Genomic DNA, 20,249 nt, shown 5'->3' with positions numbered 1-20,249 from the left:
GAGGGGGGGTACTGGGTGGGCACCAATGGGTGGGTCTATGAAGGGCCATGAGGAGAGAGGGCTGTGGACTAGGAAATAGTTACAGGGTAGGTATGGCTAACGAACATGGGGTTGTGTGGGGGGGGGACACGCGGGAAGGGTGGCCATCTCATATCTAAAATGGGAATAACATAGTCACAGGAGGGTTAAAGTAAGGAGGAAGTCAATGACAGGGTGTACGAAAGGGAGAAGGAGGAGAGGAAGAAGGGGAGGACGTTGGGTGGTGAGGCGGCATGGAGGGGGGGCCAGAATAAGGGAGGCCACGCGGGGGGAAAAAGAAAAAGAGGATAGTGGCGGAAGGAGGCCAAGCACAGGCGATAGGGGTGGAGAAAAATGAGCCGAGAGGGCAAGGAGGATCCGGGCCGGGGGCGCAGGATGGAGGGGGCGAGGATCGAGAGAAAAAGGGTGAAGGGAGGACGAGAGAAGAGAAAAAAACTGGGGGGGAGCCAGCGGGTAGGAAAAAGGGAAAAGAAAAAGGGTTGAGGAGAAGAAAACAGGAAAAAAAAAAAAAGGGAAAGGGCAGGGGGGGGGGCAAAAAAAAAAAGGGAAGGGGGGAAAAAAAGGGGGGAAACAAAAGAGAAGGTAAAGAAGAAAGGGGGAGTGAAAGAGGGGTGGAAAAGAGAAAAATAGGAGGTAGATCTGAGGAAAAGGGGGAGGAGGGGGGGGAGAGAGGAGGAGAAGGAAAAATAGGAGTGTGGGGGATGAAGGGAACTAGGGGGGGGGGGGGGAAGGGAGGGGGAGGCAGAGGTTAGCGCGGAAAAGAAAAGAGAGTAGGAAGGAAAGAGGAGGTTGAAGGATTTGGGAGGGCGGGAACGGCGTGGGGTGGAAAGGGGGGAGGGCCGGTGGGTCGGAGGTGAGGAGAAGAAGGGGGGCGGGGGGGGGGGGAGGGGGGGAAGAGCAAAGAAAGGGAGGGGGAGGGGGACTGAACTAAAAACGAAAATCGAGGCAGAAGTGGGGAGGGAAAACAGGGGAGGGGGAAAAGGAGGAAAGGGGGGGGGGGGTGGGGGAAAAAGAGGAGGGGGGGGGAAAAAAAGAGAAGGAAGAGGGGAACAAAAAAAGAGAAGGGAGGGTGGGTGGGTGGGGGGGGGAGGGGAGAGGGGGAGAGAAATGGAGGGTGAGGGGGAGAAAAAGGTAAAGGAGGAAAAAATACTTACAGTGGAGAAAGGTAAGGGAGGGAGAAAGGAGGAGGGGGGGGAAAAGAAAGAGAGGGGGGAAAAAAGGACATGGGGGGGAAGAAAGAGGGGGGGGGGGGAGGCAAGAGGAAAGAGAAGGGGGGGGGAAGGGTGTGGGCGACGGAGAAGAGGAGGGGGGGAAGGGGGAGGAAGGGGGGCGGAGAGTAAAGGGGGGGGGGGACAGGAACTAAGAGAAAGGGAGAAAGACGGGGGGGAAAAAAGAGAAGGGTGGAGGGGGAGAGGAAGGGTAGAGGAGGAAAAGGGATGGGGGGGAGAAAAAAGGGTCAGAAGGGGAGGGGGGGAAAGAGAAGCGGGAATGGGGGGAGAGGGAAGGTAGATGAAAGGAACAGGAGGAAAGAGAAGGAAACGCAGGTGGAGGGAGGAAGAGACAAAAGACGGAAAGAGAAAAGGGGACTCGTATAGACTTTAGTGCTTTGAAGGTTACGCATCGATCCATCCATGACCGAGGCTATTAGCAGCTGTAAAAGAAGAAAAGTGGTAATATAACGTCAATATAATGGCTGACCATAATTCGTAGTAGATAATCTTCTCTATTTGACTTAGATTGGTGACGTCACTGTGTGGCGGGTGAGGGCAGATTTTATTAATACGCGTGTGCTGTAGATACAAAAAATGACATGGGGGACAAGAGAAGTTAGGTATGAAAGTCAAGAGTGAGGGAGCAGGGGGTAGGGGAAAGGGAGGGGGGACGATAAGAGTATCATATATAATGGCGATTATATTATTCTTAGCCGTTTACTATTTGCTAATTAATTTTAAATATTTTTATGACTATATATGAAGTTAATTATTGCGTGGACAGGCTGCGTGCGGTGTAAGCGTGGTGTTCGTTTGTCTGGTATCGAAGAGTGCGATTGTGTTTCGTGTGGTGTGTGAGTGGAATTACAAGAACTAAAGAAGATATGATTATATATAAATATATTATCAAAAGTCGAATCTAAATAAATACTCACATTTGTAAATATTAGTATAAAAATATAATATTTCAACTGGCTCAATTTGTCAATGTTTAAGAAATAGACATTATTTTTACGTATTATATATAATATATAAATATATATAATTCAAGAATCGTAATATTAAAATAATTTTTGACTCATAAAAATTTATCGAATAAAATGCTTTCGAAACTTGAAAATTTTAATTTACACATAACAGCTAATAAATATTAGATTAAACACATTCAATTATTTCTTTTAAGCACTATAGTGACAAGATTATTGAAATTATGTCTGTGTGTGTAAATTTATCGTACGCATTTTTAATAGATATCCGTGGCTGATTTAATACTTCAATTGATAATTAAGTAAATCTGACACTAAATAAAATACTGTACAAAGGTAGGAAAAATCACGAATATTAATTTTTATTAAAAATAATTAATGTGAATAAGATAAATAAAATTATTAAGAATTATTGAAATAATTATTAAAATTATAAAATTTTAAAAATTATTGAACTAAATTAATATAAGAACAAGTTAACTAAACAAGCTAGATTGTTTTGGGTATTAAATGGTTTTTATTGTTTCAAATAATTTTAGAAACATATTACAAAATGTTAAATAAGTAAATGTTTTAACGTTTGCAAAAATCTTCCTCAATACAATAAATTTGACGACTATATACAAGAAATTTTACTTATAAATATGTTGATAAGTAAACATTTTAAATTAATGAATTAAAAGATGCTATGTCTAAAATATACATTAATTCATCTATTATGAATTAATCTATGCTGTTGAATCTAATGCGCAATGATACGTATATAATTATTTATTGGAACCATGTTTAAGCGATAAAAAACTAATAGATCGTATTTATCGTAGGTAAGCGAAAAAAGACAGTCAGATTTCCTTTTTCAATATTTTAAAAACTTTTTATATATATGTCCGTAATTGAATAATATGTTAAATGATATATGTGTCAAAATGATAAAAATTTTTTTTTGTTGCACGTTTTATTCTTATGTTTAAAACCGTTCTTAATCTTAGTTGTGATGATTTGTTTGTGAGTCAGAGATGAAACTCTTCGCATACCAACAATAAATTTGATCTAATCATTTGAACATGATTTTAATAATTAATTATATAAGAATCATTGCGCATCACATTTAACAGCATAGACTAATTCATAATAGATGAATTAATGTATATTTTAGACATAGCATTTTTTTATCGAGAGATTTCAAATGTTTACTTATCTATTTATCAACATTAATATTTGTTATTCAAAAATGTATTGTATTGAGAAAAAACTGTCATACAGAAGAAACGTTTACTTATTTAGCATTTTGTAATGTATCTCTTAAATTATTTGAAACAATAAAAACAATTTAATACCCAAAACAATCTAACTTGTTTAGTTAGCCTTTTCTTATATCAATTTTAAATTTGTGCGAGCTTCAATATTAAATTCTTAAATATATTATTAAGATGAAATTATCGAAAGCAATGAATATATTACAAAATATCACACCATATATGTTGTGGACATGGTTTTCGAAATAAGTATTATATGAATTTGTAAATAATGCATACTTATATAATTAATTGGCCAAAATTTGAAAGCGTTTAATTAATACAACTGTTACATACAAATGCTGCCGCACACGCACATTCACACACACACACGCGCGCGCGCGCCCGCACACACACACATATATCGACCTCAGAAGTTTTGTTGTCCTAACGTATCATATTTATCGCATGATGACACGTACAGAGAATCAGTCAGCCTTTCGTGGTCTTTCGAACCATATCGTGGTAGACATAATAATTGTAATAAAGTGTGTTGTGAATATTACATTCCTTCAACATTGCTGCAGCATTAATTTGCTGCAGTTAATTTTAAAAAATTATAACTTTTATCAATATAATTTTCCAATTAACATTCTGCTCCGTAATATTAGGTAAGTCAAAATAATTTTAAAATATAAAAATTATATTTGTCTACAAATACAAATTTATTTTTACATTTATTTTCAATGACATTTTTGCTGAGGAAGAATCGTCTCCAAACGATCTCAGATATCGGTTTTTAAAAGGTTTTTGCTAGTTCTGAGATATTTTCTATATATGTATATAATATTTTTTATCAAGTTTATAATTAATACAATTTAAAATTGAATTTATGTTGGCATATAATTCTCGATTAATGTTCATTTAGTGTTTATAATACACAATTTAAAAGAAAAAATTGAACAGACTTTCAAAGAAACATAATAATATAAACATGTGCTCTATTTCTCTCTTTCTCTCTTTCCCTCTTCCACTGCTTCTTAGTTTTTTTTTATCCTTACTGTCTTCTTTTTATTTTGAATGTACATACAGGTATATACATATGTAGAAATAACGGCAATTGTGTTTATAAAAGTATTTTACTTCAGACAACTAATTTTATATACTATAAACCTTTACATTCTAAATAATATTCTATAAATTTTAAATGCACATAATTTTTTGACAATAAAATTAATTATTTAAAGAAAATATAAAATATGCCGTAAATTTAATATTTCTTTATTGTTGTCATTTACAATATGTGCGAAACTGAAATACATATGTGTATATATATATATATATATATAAAATTTATTTTTAAAAATGGTACAAATGGAAATTTGCACTTTGCTTCCTCACCATATAATATTTCGCTAATTAGGATGCTTTGTCAATTAATAATTTTAATACTTTTTGTATTTATTTCTTGTTTATATACAAAAATTATTTAAAACAACATCTAAGTTACATTTAATTTTTTTATTTATCTTTTGTCCAGGTGTTTTACAAATCTAAAATAAATATTCTTTTTCTCCGACATGATATTTCTAACATTATTATTAAGTAGCGGATTAACTTTTATCGCTGCTACGGTTTTCACTCGTAATGAATCTTTATGCTACCATCCATCCAAATATATAATGCCAATGCATTACGATATTAAGCTTATAACATTCATTAAATCAAATTTTTTCCATGGGGAATACAATATCAGCATAAACATTCTTCACCAAACACAACACATATATTTATTTTATTCAGCACAAGTATGTATTGAAGATATAGTTCTAATTACAAATTTTGAAAGATATCATGAGAAAGATAAAGATACCGTTTATAAACCGACATATCATACTGAAGAAGACACAATTTATATTTTCTTTATGCATGAGTTATCACCAGGAAATTACACCTTAAATATAAAATATTATGGTATTGCTGATGAAGTCTTTAAAATTTTTGACGTGAATAAAAAAACTACGTAAGTAAATAATAAATGTGTATTAAAAAGAGTACAATATCCAATTACATAAGACATTGTAATTAATATACTATTTATGTATTAAATGTCCCAAAAATTATTATATATCATGGAATTTAAATATAAGGGTGAACGATCTTTACCTTTATTATTCTAATAATATATTATAAAGTCATAAAATATAATATATGACGACGCATATAACATTTATATTTTTTTATTCCTAATATTTTTATACTCGTCCAAAAATGTTTCATTAATTTGTTTTTTGAAATGTAGTTGGGTAGGTGCTCTGCATTTCCAGATAATAGGCTCCCGACCATTGATTTCACATGTGTTATGTTTGCATGTACATGACTTAGGATTACAAGCAACATTTAACATTTCTATAAGATGTAATCCATGCACGACTTTTTCAAATATGCCATTGCGGAATATAAAAATAGATGAACACGATATATGGAGACACCATTATACCACACCTATAATGTGGCCTGATCACGCAACAATGATTGTGTCTAATTACCTAATGCTTTTTGATATCAAAACTCAAAATATGTTTATGTGGTGCAGAAATGATACCAGATTTCACATGGAATTTGCAAAAAATGTAGCTGAAAATATCACATTGTTCTTTAAAAATGAATGGAAACATTCGAACCATATTTCGAAGGTGTCTCATGTTGCAATTCCAAATTTCCATGACAAAGGCACAACAGTTTTCGGAATTGTTTTTTATAGGTGAGTATAAATGCTTAATATTACATTGAAAATAAAATTATATTAGTATGCTTAATTATAAAATTTTAAAATAGGTATTTATTTTGTTTCTGTAAACGTTCAAAATTAAAAGAACTTGCGAAAACAAACACTTTTAGTAGAATTAAGTTTATTCATATTATTAAAAAGTTAAAGTTTACTTTTTTAATACGTATATAAAAAGGAAAGCATACTAAATCATACCCAGTAAATTAGATGTTAAAACTGTAATAAATTTATAAAAGAAATGACATTTTTTTATTTATTTTAAGTTATTCTTTTTTGTCAACGAAATACATATTAACAGAAATTTAACGTTGTTTCTTATTGTAAATTAAAAAAATATTGTTTGGTACGATTTACAATACTGATTTTCTAAATTGTATACCCATGAATGTGTAAATCGTACATCCAACAATAAAATTATAATATATTGTAAAAAAAATAAAGTTTTATTTTATATAAAAGTTCTCAGTCTTAACATTTAAATATAACTTTCAGGGAAACAGATATCATCTACGATAAATATTTATATCCTATTGCTCACAAAATCGAAGTAGCCCAATTAGTAGGACGTAAAGTGGCACAAGAATGGTTTTATAATATGATAAACAATCCGTTAGTGTCGGATTTTTGGTTTGAAGACGGTCTTATTACATTGCTTGCAATGTATGCTGTCGATAAGGTTATTCTAAATATTTTCAACGCTATCTCGCTCCCACCTTCTCGCAAACGATACAGTACTTATGTATTCATATTGCAAGATCTTCTAATATCAAACTCTTTTTACAAAATCCATACGCATTCTGTGAAATGTCTAAAAAAAATAACATTATGTATTATATAAAATAATCAAATGGTTTTTTTAAAATACTTTTTTCACACATTTACATACATATACTTATAATTTTATTTATTAAAAATTTTTATTTTTTAATACCTTTCCTTGGATATTTTTAAATTTTTATAAAATCTAAAATAAAATAAATTAATCATAATAATAAAATAAATAAATAATATAAACTAGTACACATGATATTTATTTGAATAAATTTGATAAAGATAAGTCTGCAATATAATGTCATGAGGCAATAATTATAAAATGTGTAATATTTGCTAATTATATTAATACAAAATTTTAGATTTCGACTAAACTAGCGGATTAATAAATAATTTATTCAGCTTCACGATGTTTCGACCATGTGATTGTGGTCTTTATCAAGTGAAACAATAAAATATTTTATTACAAAAATATTTATTAACGTACATAAAAGAATTCACAAATGATCATATCAATAAAACTGGAAACCATAGTTACAAATGAAATAAATTAAAGTTAACACATTATTATACAAATTTAATGTTGTTTATAGTTTGCCGAAAAAACTAGATAATATTATAAAATTGGGCGAAGATGTTTTATCTAATGATAATGCAACAAATGTCGTGTACAAGATTGAATGTAAGAATTGCTCTGCATCGTATATAGGACAAACAAAAAAACATTTTAGTACATGGGTAAAGAAGCATTGTAATAATATTAAATTGCGTCATAGTTCACAATCAGTTATAAGCAAACACCGATCTGAATTTGAACATGATTTTGATTGGAAAAAATTTAATATTCTACATATGGAAAAACACTTAAGAAAGAGAGAGTTAGCCGAAATGTTCTATATTAAAAAACTTAACAACAACATAAACTCACAGAAGGATACGGAGAATCTTAACTAAATTTATAACAAAATAATTAAGGCCGTGTAAATATTCTTTTTTAAAAACATATTAGAATCTGACGATTTTTCGACGAATTATGATGTTTAATATTTTCGCTTTATACTATTGATTGACTTATATAATTTCAAGAAATGTTACTGACTAAATTTGTATAATAATGTGTTAACTTTAATTTATTTCATTTGTAACTATGGTTTCCAGTTTTATTAATATGATTATTTGTGAATTTTCTTTTATGTACGTTAATAACATTTTTGTAATAAAATATTTTAGTGTTTCACTTGATAAAGACCACAATCACATGGTTGAAACGTCGTGAAGAATAAATTATTTACTCGCTAGTTTGGTCGTTTAATTTCTACAACTCCTATTTAAATAATAGTGACTGCTATTAATATTTTTTGAAATTTATGTTAGATTTCATTATTATATATTTATTTTAATGTGTTTTTCAAAATGAGAAAGTGTTTTGTTTTAACAATGAAATAACGTTAATAATATTAGTTTTTGTTTTTAATGCAAGTATTTTCAAAAAGATTATATCAATATATTAATAATTTTTTTTTAGATTTATCCTGATGACAGAATAATAAATTTATTTGTCGTTCAAAATCAACATTACTCTATTAATTTGGATGGTGATCATATGTGGCCTTCTACTTCAAAAGATGACAATTTATTGAAAATTCGCCAATCTATCAGAGGTAATATAATAAAATAATCCGCCTAAATTTTTAATTATTAATACTTTACAATATGTGTAAAGTTAGAAGATAATTAATTATGTATCTGAATTTTGATAAAATATTTTTATAATTGCGCCATTATTACCCGGTATACAAATATATCATTTTTTGTTTAAAATCACTATGTTTACAACTAATCATTATAGTAAATATATATTTATATTTATAATATATCTAATTTATAATTTTGATTTAAATCATAGCACCCTTTATATTGCGCATGTTGCAACACGCCCTCACCGAAGAAACATTTTGGAAAGGCATTCGCTCATATGTATATGACACGTGAGTAATTCAATATAAAATATAATATCAGAAAAATAAAATTATGTAATATAAATAATGTTTAATAATAGAAGTTTTATAAAATGTCTCTTATTTTTTGTCTTAAATTATTTCTAAATTGTTTTTACTCTTTTTATTTTTTCCTTTTTTTTTCATATGGTCTATAATTCAAATAATTTTTTTTTCTTTTAATTGCATTTTGTGCTACATTTATTTTTTAATCTTATTTATCAGATTTTTAAATATCTAACACTTTACATCTTTCTTCCATTTCTTCTCTATTTTATTTTCGTCTCTCGTAAAACGATCTCCTTTATATTATTTTTCTTTCCTTTTCGTTTTGTCTTCAATTCTTATTTGTTTTATTTTTTTTTAATCGTTTTATAACTCTCTCAATAATTTATTCACATATAATCTATATTAATGCTAATAATGCCTAAAAAATTTATAATAAAGTTATTAAAGAATGATGGCAAAAAGAACTGTTTTTTCGCCCATTTTATATGGTCGAAGTTTGGGATCTCAAATTTCAAACTTTTTTTTATGCCAAATAGTACTATATGATGAGACATTAATTCCACAGAAATTTCAAGATGAGCATAGGCACGGTTTCTTAAATATGTAAAAGTAAAGGTGATAATTTCTCATAAAACTGACTGAAAATCATCACTATCCCCCTTGCGTCTACAAAACCGTACCTATGCTCGTCTTGAAATTTTACTGCGATTAATATTTTATCTAATAGTATTATTTGGCAAAAAAAAAAAAAAAGTTTGAAATCTGAGGTCCCAAAAATGGACGAAATTTGCCATCATTCTTTTATTTAAAATTATGTTATATTCTTTATTATCATAATATAAATATAAAATATATAAATATATAAATAAAAGTGCAATTTTATGTACTAATTTTTAATATTTATTAAAATTTTTCGATTAGCATCATACAAACAATTTTAACGTACTGGTAATTTTTTTTATATATTTTACATACTGTGTGAATTTGACCAATTATATCATCAAAGTATTGGGATTAATTTTTGGCATAAAATTGTTGCTGGTGCAGACAAACCATATACAGCTGTAAAAATAATCAATTATTGGCATATAGAAACGTATTGTCCTATCATAAAAATAACACAAAATTATATTAGGAACGAAGCAAATGTATCGATTCAAAATATCGACAAATTAAAAATTGACTGCCTTCCTGTAACTTTTACTACGCAAACGTCTTTGGATTTTAACAATTTTACTCATCATATGGTATGCAAGCCAAAAGATTTGAAATTATCATTACCATTTAATAAAAATGGTTGGATAATATTCAATATACAACAAATTGGTAAATATTTGACCTTAACCTCCGTCTCTTTTTTCCTTTCATTCCTTTAACAAAAACAAAATGTATTTTCTACTCTCTTCTGCCTCACCCTTCCTAATCGTTCCGTTCCTGATTCCACTCCACCCTCTCTTCCTTCTATCTCTAACTCTTCATCTCCTAGATCCTCCCCTTTCTATCCTCATTTCCTATTTTTTTCTCTAGCCATCATCTAACCTACCTCTCTCTTCACCATCATCAAGCCCACATTTATTCCAATCCCACATTATTCAGTATCCACTCTTTCTCCAAAAATTTCTTTTTGTCCACCACTTCCTACATCTTTACAATAAATATCCCCCCCCCTTTCTTCAACATTTCTTCCTTCTCTTCTCCTTTTCCTCTACCTCCTTCTTTCTCTTCTTCTACTTCTTCTTTTCGTCTGCTTCCTTTTGTCTTTTTCTTTTTTTTTCTCCACTCTCTTCTCCATCATCCGTATCTCTTCTTGTGCCATTACCTCCTTTTCCGTTCCTCTCCTAGCTCTTTTCCCTTCTACTCTCTTCTCCACAACCGTACTTCTCCTCCCACCATTACATCCTCTCTCGTTCCTCTCGTAACACATATTTTTTCTCTCGTCAAACCTCCTTTATTTTCCTTTTTCACCATCCTGACATCTTCACCATCAACTCTATAATCCTATTTAACCACCTATTCTTTCCTCATTTTCACCCTTACATCTACACTTGTCGACCATATTTATACCTTCTCTCTTCTTTTCCTTCTTCACTACATTATACTACTAATTCCTCCTTTATCACTTTCGGTACCACCTCGTAATACGTTCTTCTTCTTCTCTTCTTTTTTTGTCTTCTTCACTATTTCTTCTTTTCTCCTTTTTCTTTCTCATCTTCTCTTCACTCCTTTTCCTTCTCTCCACTACATTTTCCTCACATTGTCCTCGCCTTCTCTTCCTACCTTCCTCTTCACTACCACCACATGTTACTTTACTCTCTTTACCTTCCTTTTCTTCTTTGTTCTTTATCTTTCTTCCAATCACACTTCCCTCTTTTCCACCTTTCTTTCTTCCTAAGGCATCTCACCTTTCCTTTCCGCTTCTTCTTCTCCCACTTTCATATCACAAATATTCAGCACGTCCACCGGTCTCTTTACCATAAAGTATAGTTCTTTCAACTCCTACTTACATAAGTAATTTATGACTTTTTTTTCTCTCTCTCTCTCTACCATCTCAATCCCATCTTCCATCATCTCCTCACAACTGCCAAACTACGTAACCTGCATTATATATGTTATTAATATTATATCTCTATCATATAATATCATTATATATATTATTTCTAAGATATACATAGTTTATACGTGTAATATATACACGTTTTTTAAATAACATCATCAATATTAATGTTATATTTTTAGAAATATTTTATTCTACTAATAGTAAAAATTATTAAAACAATAATTATATTTCTAAAATTAATAATAATAAGTGCAGGTAACATACAATTTTCGTAACATGTTACCGAACTAACGTTACATGTTACCGAAATTATATATTGGTTAGCATTAAATATTTGTTATTTATGCACAACTAGAATCAATTTTATTTTATAATATATGATATATAACAATATCTTGCACAGTTTAATTTTTGCTTCTATTTCAAGTATTAGGATGACATTTTTATAATTAATTTTCTATGTGTATTTCATTTTATTTACATGTATTAAATTTTTGATACAATTTTAACTTATAAATTATATATATAAAAAAAATATGAAACAAAAACTGAAATTAGTTGAAAAATAGATAAATTAATGATAAAATTATTCAAAACAATAAAAATTGTTAAAATTTATTATATTATTCCACAGGATATTATCGTGTTAACTATGATAAAGAAAATTGGGAAAGAATTACAAATTATCTAAACTCTAGTGATTACAAGAATATTCATGTTCTCAATCGTGCCCAACTTATAGATGATGCATTTAATTTAGTGATAGCAGGCCATCTCCATTCCTCTATATTCTGGAACATCATATCGTATTTGCATCAAGAAGAAGATTATATAGCATGGTATCCTTTGTTTAAAGCTCTGGAATATATATGTAGTACTTTTTCAGTGGTGAAAGAAGAAATTGCAATTTTTGCGGTAAATATTAACAAAAAGTTATGGCAAAAAGACCTGTTTTTTCGCCCATTTTATAGAGTCAAATTTTAAGACCTCAAATTTTAAATTCTTTTTATATCAAATATGATTTTTAGTCAAAGATGAGAAACTATTACATTCACTTCTCCATATCTCCGGAACCATGTTTAGCCTAACATTGACATTTTATTGAGATTAATGTTTCATCTAGTAGTACTATTTGCGATGAAAGAAAGTTCATGGTCCCAAAAATGGGCTACATTTGCCATCACTCTTTCAATGAAACTATTATGTTTTAAATATTTGTATATACACTCATTGATCACAAATAATTAAAAAACTTAGAAAAATATATCTAGCAACGATAATATTTTACATACTATTACGTAGTAAATAAATACGCAAACAAATTCAGTTTGAATAATCACTCACCCGAAGAACTGTCCGAAAAGTATATGATATTCACTACTGCCAATATTATTGGTGTATAACATTTTTATTGGATATATGTATAGCAAGGTGCTTAAAATCTTTGTCAATAAATTGCAATTATGTATATTGGCTTTTTATAAATATTACATGTTGGTCATTTAAAAAATATAAAACATATATATGTAGTTAGAAAAAATTAATTATATATTTCTCAAAAAGATATATTTTATACCTTATTTAAAAATAAAATATGATTGACAAATAGTTATAAAACTTTAACATCAATTAAATATTATAAACATTTCGCACAAATTAAATAATATTTTTGCGTACATGTATAATACATATGTATATATTTGCACGTACATATGTACATGAAGAGATAGCATCTATAAGTGAATTTGTATGTACGAGGGTCATTTGAAAAGTTTACGGCCTCATCGACATAAAGTAATAATAATGTATAATAATGTTGATAAACAAACGCCTTTAAGCCAGCGTGTATAAATTAAGAGTTTAACAAGGCTCTTTATTACATATATAGCAGAGAAAAGTATAGAATCAAAAGGATCTGAATAGCTCAGTTGGAAGAGCAGTCGCCCGGCAAGCGAAAGGTCTCGGGTTCGATTCCCGATTCAACGACTTTCGGATCTATATTTTTCTCTTGCATTTATTTCATTAGGGGGGAACAGGGGATGTATGGAATTAAATCTCTCTTGTAGAGATTATTCCAATTTTAAATCTTGGCCGTGACTAACAAGGGACATGTCACAACTGTCCGGAACCGATTTGATTCTCCTTGAAATATGTTGTTAAATACACAAATCTAAAAGACACGTATTTTTTTATACGTGCGCAATTTGAGTTTTAAGGGGTGAAACACCCCTTTAAAGAATAACGGTATTTTTCTTTAGGATCAAATATCTGCTAAACTATAAGAGATATAAAGAAAAAACGTACAACAAATTTTAATGGCTTGAAGAGTACTTTAAAGTTATATGAACAAAAATTTTTTTTTTTTTTTTTTTTTTTTAAAAAACCCTCACCACCTAATTTTTTTTTTCAAAATTAAAAATTTTGTTTTACCTAATTTAAAGCTTATTTTTTTCCAAATTCAACCATGTGTAATAAAGTTATGTTACGAAATATCATTTTCGAAAATTAATTATAAACGCTCCCGTATATACGCTCATCCGTGCTATGTGCGTAAGTAATTACCGTCGAACAATAAAATATATAAAAAATGTTTTTGTATAATTCTTATTTATGTTTTCCATGTATTTATAACTGCGTATTGTGTATATTTAGATTTAAAAAAAAATTTTTAAATATAATTAATAAGAATTTTTTAAATATACCCCCTGCTTTCTTATTATTTCTTTAATATTTAATTTCTTCTATAAAAATTAAAAACAATTATATTTTATAATAAAATTATTTTTTAATTGAATCTTGCGAATACCAATGTCGCAATATTTGGCATAAACAAATTTTATATCTTACGTTAAATGAATCATAAGATAAGATTATGTGTACGTGTTCCAGATAAGTTATAATTTTTACAATAAAATCTTTAATACGTTAAAATAAATAATAAAATAAGATTATGTGATGACGTATTTCTGATAAGTTAATATAAATTGTTCATGTAGCAGCATAATTCTCACAGTCGGTGTAGTCTTTTCGTTGTAATAATATCTGTGTAAACTGTTCTTTTATTGCAATAGAAAGCAAAATATAACATCTTTGAATATGATTATCAATCCGCTTAACGTTGTTAGACTTTTATTGGTGTCAATAAATTCAATATATTTAACAGAAACGCCAGTAACTGAAGCAGAAGTGGAATTAAAGGAAAACATTAAAAAAATATTACTGGATAGCGTTTTTCATTATAATGGGGTGGAAGTAACGGAAGAAATATATCTCGATTATGAAGAACCTTATAAATTACATAGTTTTGAAATAATTGAAGATGACGAAGAAGCATGGCATGAAGATAGTTTAAATTCTCATCCTCATTGTTCAAATGATGATACAAATTTTGATAGTTCTTATAAAAGACGAGCTGTTGAGTATTGGCGATTTCGGGACACTGATGAAAACAGTAATGACAGAAAAAGGAATCGTCCTCTAAGAGTAGTACAAAATAAATTTAGAAGAGTTTCATCTGAACGTCAGTTAAGGCGATGGGAAGAACAAATACAATCAGGTGGAAGTCGTACAGAAAAATTATCTTACATCTCCAAATTTACACATGATAAATTTACTGCAGCTGTCGAATCAGGATTCATGGTTCATGATATTGATTTAAAAAGATGGGCTTTACAAGCTCAAGAAGAAATAGGAAATTTAAATCCTATATTTAAAGCATCTCACAGTTGGATAGCAAGATTTAAGAAGTCTCACCGAATTGTTTCAAGAAAAGTTACGAAGTTTGTCACTAGAAGAACATTAGAAGATTCTGCTGATTTGCAAAAATCAGCTGATGATTTTCTGGAAACAGTAAAACCTCTTATTGAACAGTTTGGATCTGAAAATATTTACAATTCAGATCAAAGTGGTTTCCAATTGGAACTTCACTCTGGAAGATCATTGTCTAACCAGGGAGAAAAGAAAGTAGAACGTGTCGTGCAATCCATATCATCAACAACCCATTCATATACGATACAACCAATAATATCCTGTAATGGCAATTTGTTGTCCCCTTTATTTATTGTATTAAAAGAAGCTAATGGTAAATTTGGACCAAGAGTACAAGAAAATTTATTTAAAGCAGAAAATGTTATTGTAAAAGCATCGAAATCTGGTAAAATGACATCAGGTATTTTCCTTTTATAATTACTTTTTTTAACAACCTTATTTTATTTAACAATTTAATAAGAGTCATAAAAAAACTATTAAATTAACATTTATATTTTGTACAGATCATTTTAAAATGTGGTTAGAAGAAGCTTATTTCGCAAACATTGGTCCTAATAGCGTTCTTCTTATCGATTCATGGACTGGACATTGCCCCAATATGATTTCGGATTTAACACCTCCTGGAACACATATTACTACTATGATAATACCGAAAGGAACTACAGGGAAAATACAACCATTAGATGTTTATGGATTCAGAATTTGGAAAAATTTTGCTAAAAGATTTTCAGATGCGGTTTTACTGTTGGAAAGTAATATAAACTTACATGAACGAAATAATATAATAAAATTGCAATCTTTGATACATAATCAATTGTCATCCCCACGATATCAAAACTTATTTAAATATTCGTGGTTTAAAAGTGGTTATACGAATGAAAGACCAGACGAATTCGAAAATCCAGTACACTTTAGTTTAGACGAAACTTTAACAAAATGTGATATCGAAGGTTGCAATAATATAGCTGTAGTAAGATGTTCTTGGTGCAAGAAGTCATTATGTTTGAAACATTTTTTTGTCGAATATCATTATTGTAATGTGTATAATGAGTGAATAATATAAAATGCAAATACATTTTTAAAAAAATCTAAATATACACAATACACAGTTATAAATACATAGAAAACATAAATAAGAATTATACAAAAACATTTTTTATATATTTTATTGTTCGACGGTAATTACTTACGCACATAGCACGGATGAGCGTATATACGGGAGCGTTTATAATTAATTTTCGAAAATGATATTTCGTAACATAACTTTATTACACATGGTTGAATTTGGAAAAAAATAAGCTTTAAATTAGGAAAAACAAAATTTTTAATTTTGAAAAAAAAAATTAGGTGGTGAGGGTTTTTTAAAAAAAAAAAAAAAAAAAAAAATTTTTGTTCATATAACTTTAAAGTACTCTTCAAGCCATTAAAATTTGTTGTACGTTTTTTCTTTATATCTCTTATAGTTTAGCAGATATTTGATCCTAAAGAAAAATACCGTTATTCTTTAAAGGGGTGTTTCACCCCTTAAAACTCAAATTGCGCACGTATAAAAAAATACGTGTCTTTTAGATTTGTGTATTTAACAACATATTTCAAGGAGAATCAAATCGGTTCCGGACAGTTGTGACATGTCCCTTGTAAGTAAAATTTAGTGCCTTGTGCACAGGTTTTTAATTCTAACAAAAAAATTAGTTTTGTGTTGGGATAACGCACTGTCATCCGCAATTTGGCTCTTATTGCCTGTTTGACACTTTATATTTATATATATATATATATATATAGTTGGAATAATTTAATTAAATATTTCAAAAAGATATATATTTTTTACTTTATTTAAAATTAAAATGTGATTAATAAATAGTTGTGAAACTTTACTATCTTTTTAATATTATAAACATTTCGCACAAATTAAACCATATTTTTGCATGCATGTATGTATATTTGAATGTATGTACGTGCATAAATAAACGGTCGCGTCTTTAAGTAAATTTGTATGTATGTTTGTCTTATAAAAAGAGAAAATTTATACAAATGTATTGATAAATAATAGAAACATATAATAATTCTTAAATACATTTAAAATATGAACAAAAAAATATATATTTAACGATTTTTAGTCGAGAGTAAGGCACATATTACACAAGCTACTTGAAAGAATCAAATATGAAGAAATTGATGATATAGACAAACTTAGAATAAATAGTTTACGACAAGAAGCTGCAAGATGGGCATGTTTTCTCGGTGACATCACTTGTAAGAAAGAAGCCAACAATACATTAATACAATATATCAAAGATACTGAAACAAAGAGGTAAATATTGTTATATATTTTTAGCCTTTTTTAATCAAATCTTCTTATAGGTATTGCCTATAATGTTCAAATAATTTGATCAAGAGCCCATATACTAATTTTTAATAGAAAAATATAATTTTTTATATTTTAGACTTTTGCCATGGTGGAAGGAGTGGACATATTGTTATGGTTTGATGATAATCAAAGAAGAAACCACTTGGCAATTAGTGTATGATATAGGATTGAATAAATATGACACTAAATTTTTAGAATACTTGGCTTGCCCTAAAAATACTAATCTCATTAAAAAGTATTTAAGATTTAATCAAAACATTTCTACAGAACAGGAATATCCAAATTCTTTTAACAGTTTCTTACATATTATTACAAAGTATACGAAGAATCGAGATATCATGGAGTACATATTAAACGATTTTTTCAACATAAAACCAAAGTAATTTGACATGTTTTTATAAATATTTTGTATAAAAATTTATTATGTGTTTTATATATATATTTGTTTTTCCGTTTTTAGACATGTTGGTATATTTGCAGCATTACTTATTATTATTAATAACATATATTGCGAAATTCAAACTGAGGTAAAAATTTTACATGATTATATGTATGTATACAAAATGTGATAATAATGCGATATTAATAAATATTTAATGTTTAAATAATTTTGATAATATAATAATAACGTTGTCTATTAATAATGGTAAAAATAAAACATTTTAGTATATAAACGTATACGTTATACATTTGATGACCACTGAAGGCTTATATGTTGGAATGAAAGAAAAGGTAAATTTAACAAATATTATTATGGAAAGCGAAAGAAAAAGAAATATTGTTCTATCTCTCTTTTTAATTTCTGAATATTAATTTTATATTTTTTTGGTTATTATATATACAGTATATTGATTTTATTGTGCAAATTTTTGTTTATATATATTATAGGATTCCATAATACAGAATTATGACAATATTGTAAACAAAACATCAATTCGTAGGAATCAAATCAGAAGACAAAAATTGCAGCTTTGCATACGTGAACATACTTCATGGGAATAATTTTTTATATTGTATATACTATTTATTTTACTGCTTTAATTATTGTTTATTTAGATGTTTTACTATTCGATGCCTCCGTATTTACAAAACTTTATGACTGCATGCATCAAGTTTTCTTTTGCAATCTTGTTTGAAGTAGTTGAAATATATATATTATTACTTGTGTGTGTGTGTGTAGTCACAAGAAATCCTTACAGAAATTTATCACAAGTTACGCCAATTAATCACTTATTTCGAGTACTTAAAATACTGATATACAGTAATTTAAGTACTTAAAATAAGTGATTAAGTATTCGAAATAAATGATAAATTGACGTTACTCGTGATAAATTTTTATAAGGGAAATACCCATATAATATTATAATAAAGTTTACTATTTGATATAATATAACATACACATATTTAATTATTGTTTAATTTTCTATTATTTAATTATTATAAATATTTATAGTCAACTTATTTATATATATATATATATATATATAAACAATTAAATTTTTTATTTTAAATTATATATGTATATATGTGTATGTATATCAAATAGTATTAATATATATACGTGTATTATATTATATTACAATTCATATCATATATTAAATATATAATTAATACATTATAATATTAATAAATGTATGTGTACATAGAATATGTTTGTACAACAATAAGAATTAATAATACGTTAACGTTATATAAAAACTAATTTTAATTATATGTGCTATATACGTTCAATATTAATATGTTATTATATAAAATTTGTGATTGATTTTCATTTTTTAATCTACAATAAATTAAATCACATAAAACAATCACTCTCTCTCTCTCTCTCTCTCTCTCTCTCTCTCCCCTTTATCTCTTGCAATCTTAATATTAATATTTATAAAATTATATTACATAACTTTAAAATTGTACAACATAATTCGGCGCTTATTGCTAATATTTTTAAAAAACATAAAAATACTGCAAAATGTGTAAATCGAAATTTTAACTTAATTATATTTAATTTATTTTAACAATTACATTAAAAAAAAATGTAAACATAGATGAAAGGTAAAAAAAGCTGATAATTAAATTGATGTTTTCAATAAATTTGTGTCGAACATGTGCTTCTTCCAATCAACGCGAGGAATTTTAATATTAAAAAATTATCTTATTATTCTATTTGTCTTTCTATTATTTATCGTTTCTTACTATTTTTTAATAATAAATGTCGAATCTAATTTAGCAAAATAAAATGTGTACAACAGTATTGCAACGTAAACAAAAAGTTCGAAAAAAGATAGAAATCCGTTATACTTAAATCCGAAAAGAATTAATATTACTTATAAAAACTTTTTATAGCTCATCAATTAGACTATAAGAAGGGAGCTAATACGTAACACATGCACATTATATTAAATTATACATATGTATGTATAAGTATGTACATAGGTTAATATTCTCTCTATGATAGCTTTTTAAATATTAATTGTATACTGTCATATCGTTATAACAAAGAATTTAAATCGATAATATCGT

The 20,249-nt window shown here is 28.4% G+C and overlaps 3 protein-coding genes across 4 annotated transcripts; all 3 read left to right on the top strand.

The window, feature by feature from the left end:
• The first annotated feature begins 4,983 nt into the window (after positions 1-4,983).
• LOC146720740 (aminopeptidase N-like) lies at positions 4,984-12,305 on the top strand. Of its 2 annotated transcripts, XM_085488075.1 has the most exons (6): positions 4,984-5,494; positions 5,857-6,235; positions 6,755-6,938; positions 8,559-8,694; positions 8,940-9,021; positions 12,231-12,305. In XM_085488075.1, exons 2-6 carry the CDS (start codon positions 5,916-5,918, stop codon positions 12,244-12,246), a joined length of 738 nt encoding a protein of 245 aa, XP_085344201.1. In that variant the 5' UTR covers positions 4,984-5,494; positions 5,857-5,915; the 3' UTR covers positions 12,247-12,305. The 2 variants fall into 2 exon arrangements, with proteins under 2 accessions (XP_085344201.1, XP_085344200.1); XM_085488074.1 differs by lacking the exons at positions 4,984-5,494; positions 12,231-12,305 and adding an exon at positions 10,046-11,632 and having other exon boundaries at positions 5,670-6,235.
• Positions 12,306-14,599: 2,294 nt separating this feature from the next.
• Positions 14,600-16,902, top strand: LOC146720739 (uncharacterized). Its single transcript, XM_085488077.1, has 2 exons — positions 14,600-15,764; positions 15,868-16,902. Exons 1-2 carry the CDS (start codon positions 14,693-14,695, stop codon positions 16,416-16,418), a joined length of 1,623 nt encoding a protein of 540 aa, XP_085344203.1. The 5' UTR covers positions 14,600-14,692; the 3' UTR covers positions 16,419-16,902.
• A 391-nt stretch (positions 16,903-17,293) lies between these two features.
• Positions 17,294-19,110, top strand: LOC114933720 (uncharacterized). Its single transcript, XM_085488085.1, has 6 exons — positions 17,294-17,311; positions 17,482-17,675; positions 17,809-18,111; positions 18,193-18,259; positions 18,399-18,464; positions 18,674-19,110. Exons 1-6 carry the CDS (start codon positions 17,294-17,296, stop codon positions 18,713-18,715), a joined length of 690 nt encoding a protein of 229 aa, XP_085344211.1. The 3' UTR covers positions 18,716-19,110.
• The last annotated feature ends 1,139 nt before the right edge of the window (positions 19,111-20,249 follow it).

The sequence above is a fragment of the Nylanderia fulva genome, unplaced genomic scaffold, assembly GCF_048542155.1.
Source record: "Nylanderia fulva isolate GAGA-0341 unplaced genomic scaffold, ASM4854215v1 Scaffold62, whole genome shotgun sequence".
Classification (NCBI taxonomy): Eukaryota; Metazoa; Arthropoda; class Insecta; order Hymenoptera; family Formicidae; genus Nylanderia; species Nylanderia fulva.
Note: the sequence above shows the minus strand (reverse complement) of the source record. Positions and strands in the feature narration are given on the sequence as shown.

Bases quoted from the DNA above. Each gene is read 5' to 3' on its own strand.
- LOC146720740 (XM_085488074.1), top strand. From the start codon at position 5,916: ATGCCATTGCGGAATATAAAAATAGATGAACACGATATATGGAGACAC. The intron at 8,695-8,939 runs GTAATATAATAA...TTTAAATCATAG, and splicing joins AATTCGCCAATCTATCAGAG to CACCCTTTATATTGCGCATG. The intron at 9,022-10,045 runs GTGAGTAATTCA...ATATCATCAAAG, and splicing joins CGCTCATATGTATATGACAC to TATTGGGATTAATTTTTGGC.
- LOC146720739 (XM_085488077.1), top strand. From the start codon at position 14,693: ATGATTATCAATCCGCTTAACGTTGTTAGACTTTTATTGGTGTCAATA. The intron at 15,765-15,867 runs GTATTTTCCTTT...TATTTTGTACAG, and splicing joins ATCTGGTAAAATGACATCAG to ATCATTTTAAAATGTGGTTA.
- LOC114933720 (XM_085488085.1), top strand. The intron at 18,260-18,398 runs GTAAAAATTTTA...AAAACATTTTAG, and splicing joins ATTGCGAAATTCAAACTGAG to TATATAAACGTATACGTTAT. The intron at 18,465-18,673 runs GTAAATTTAACA...ATCAATTCGTAG, and splicing joins ATGTTGGAATGAAAGAAAAG to GAATCAAATCAGAAGACAAA.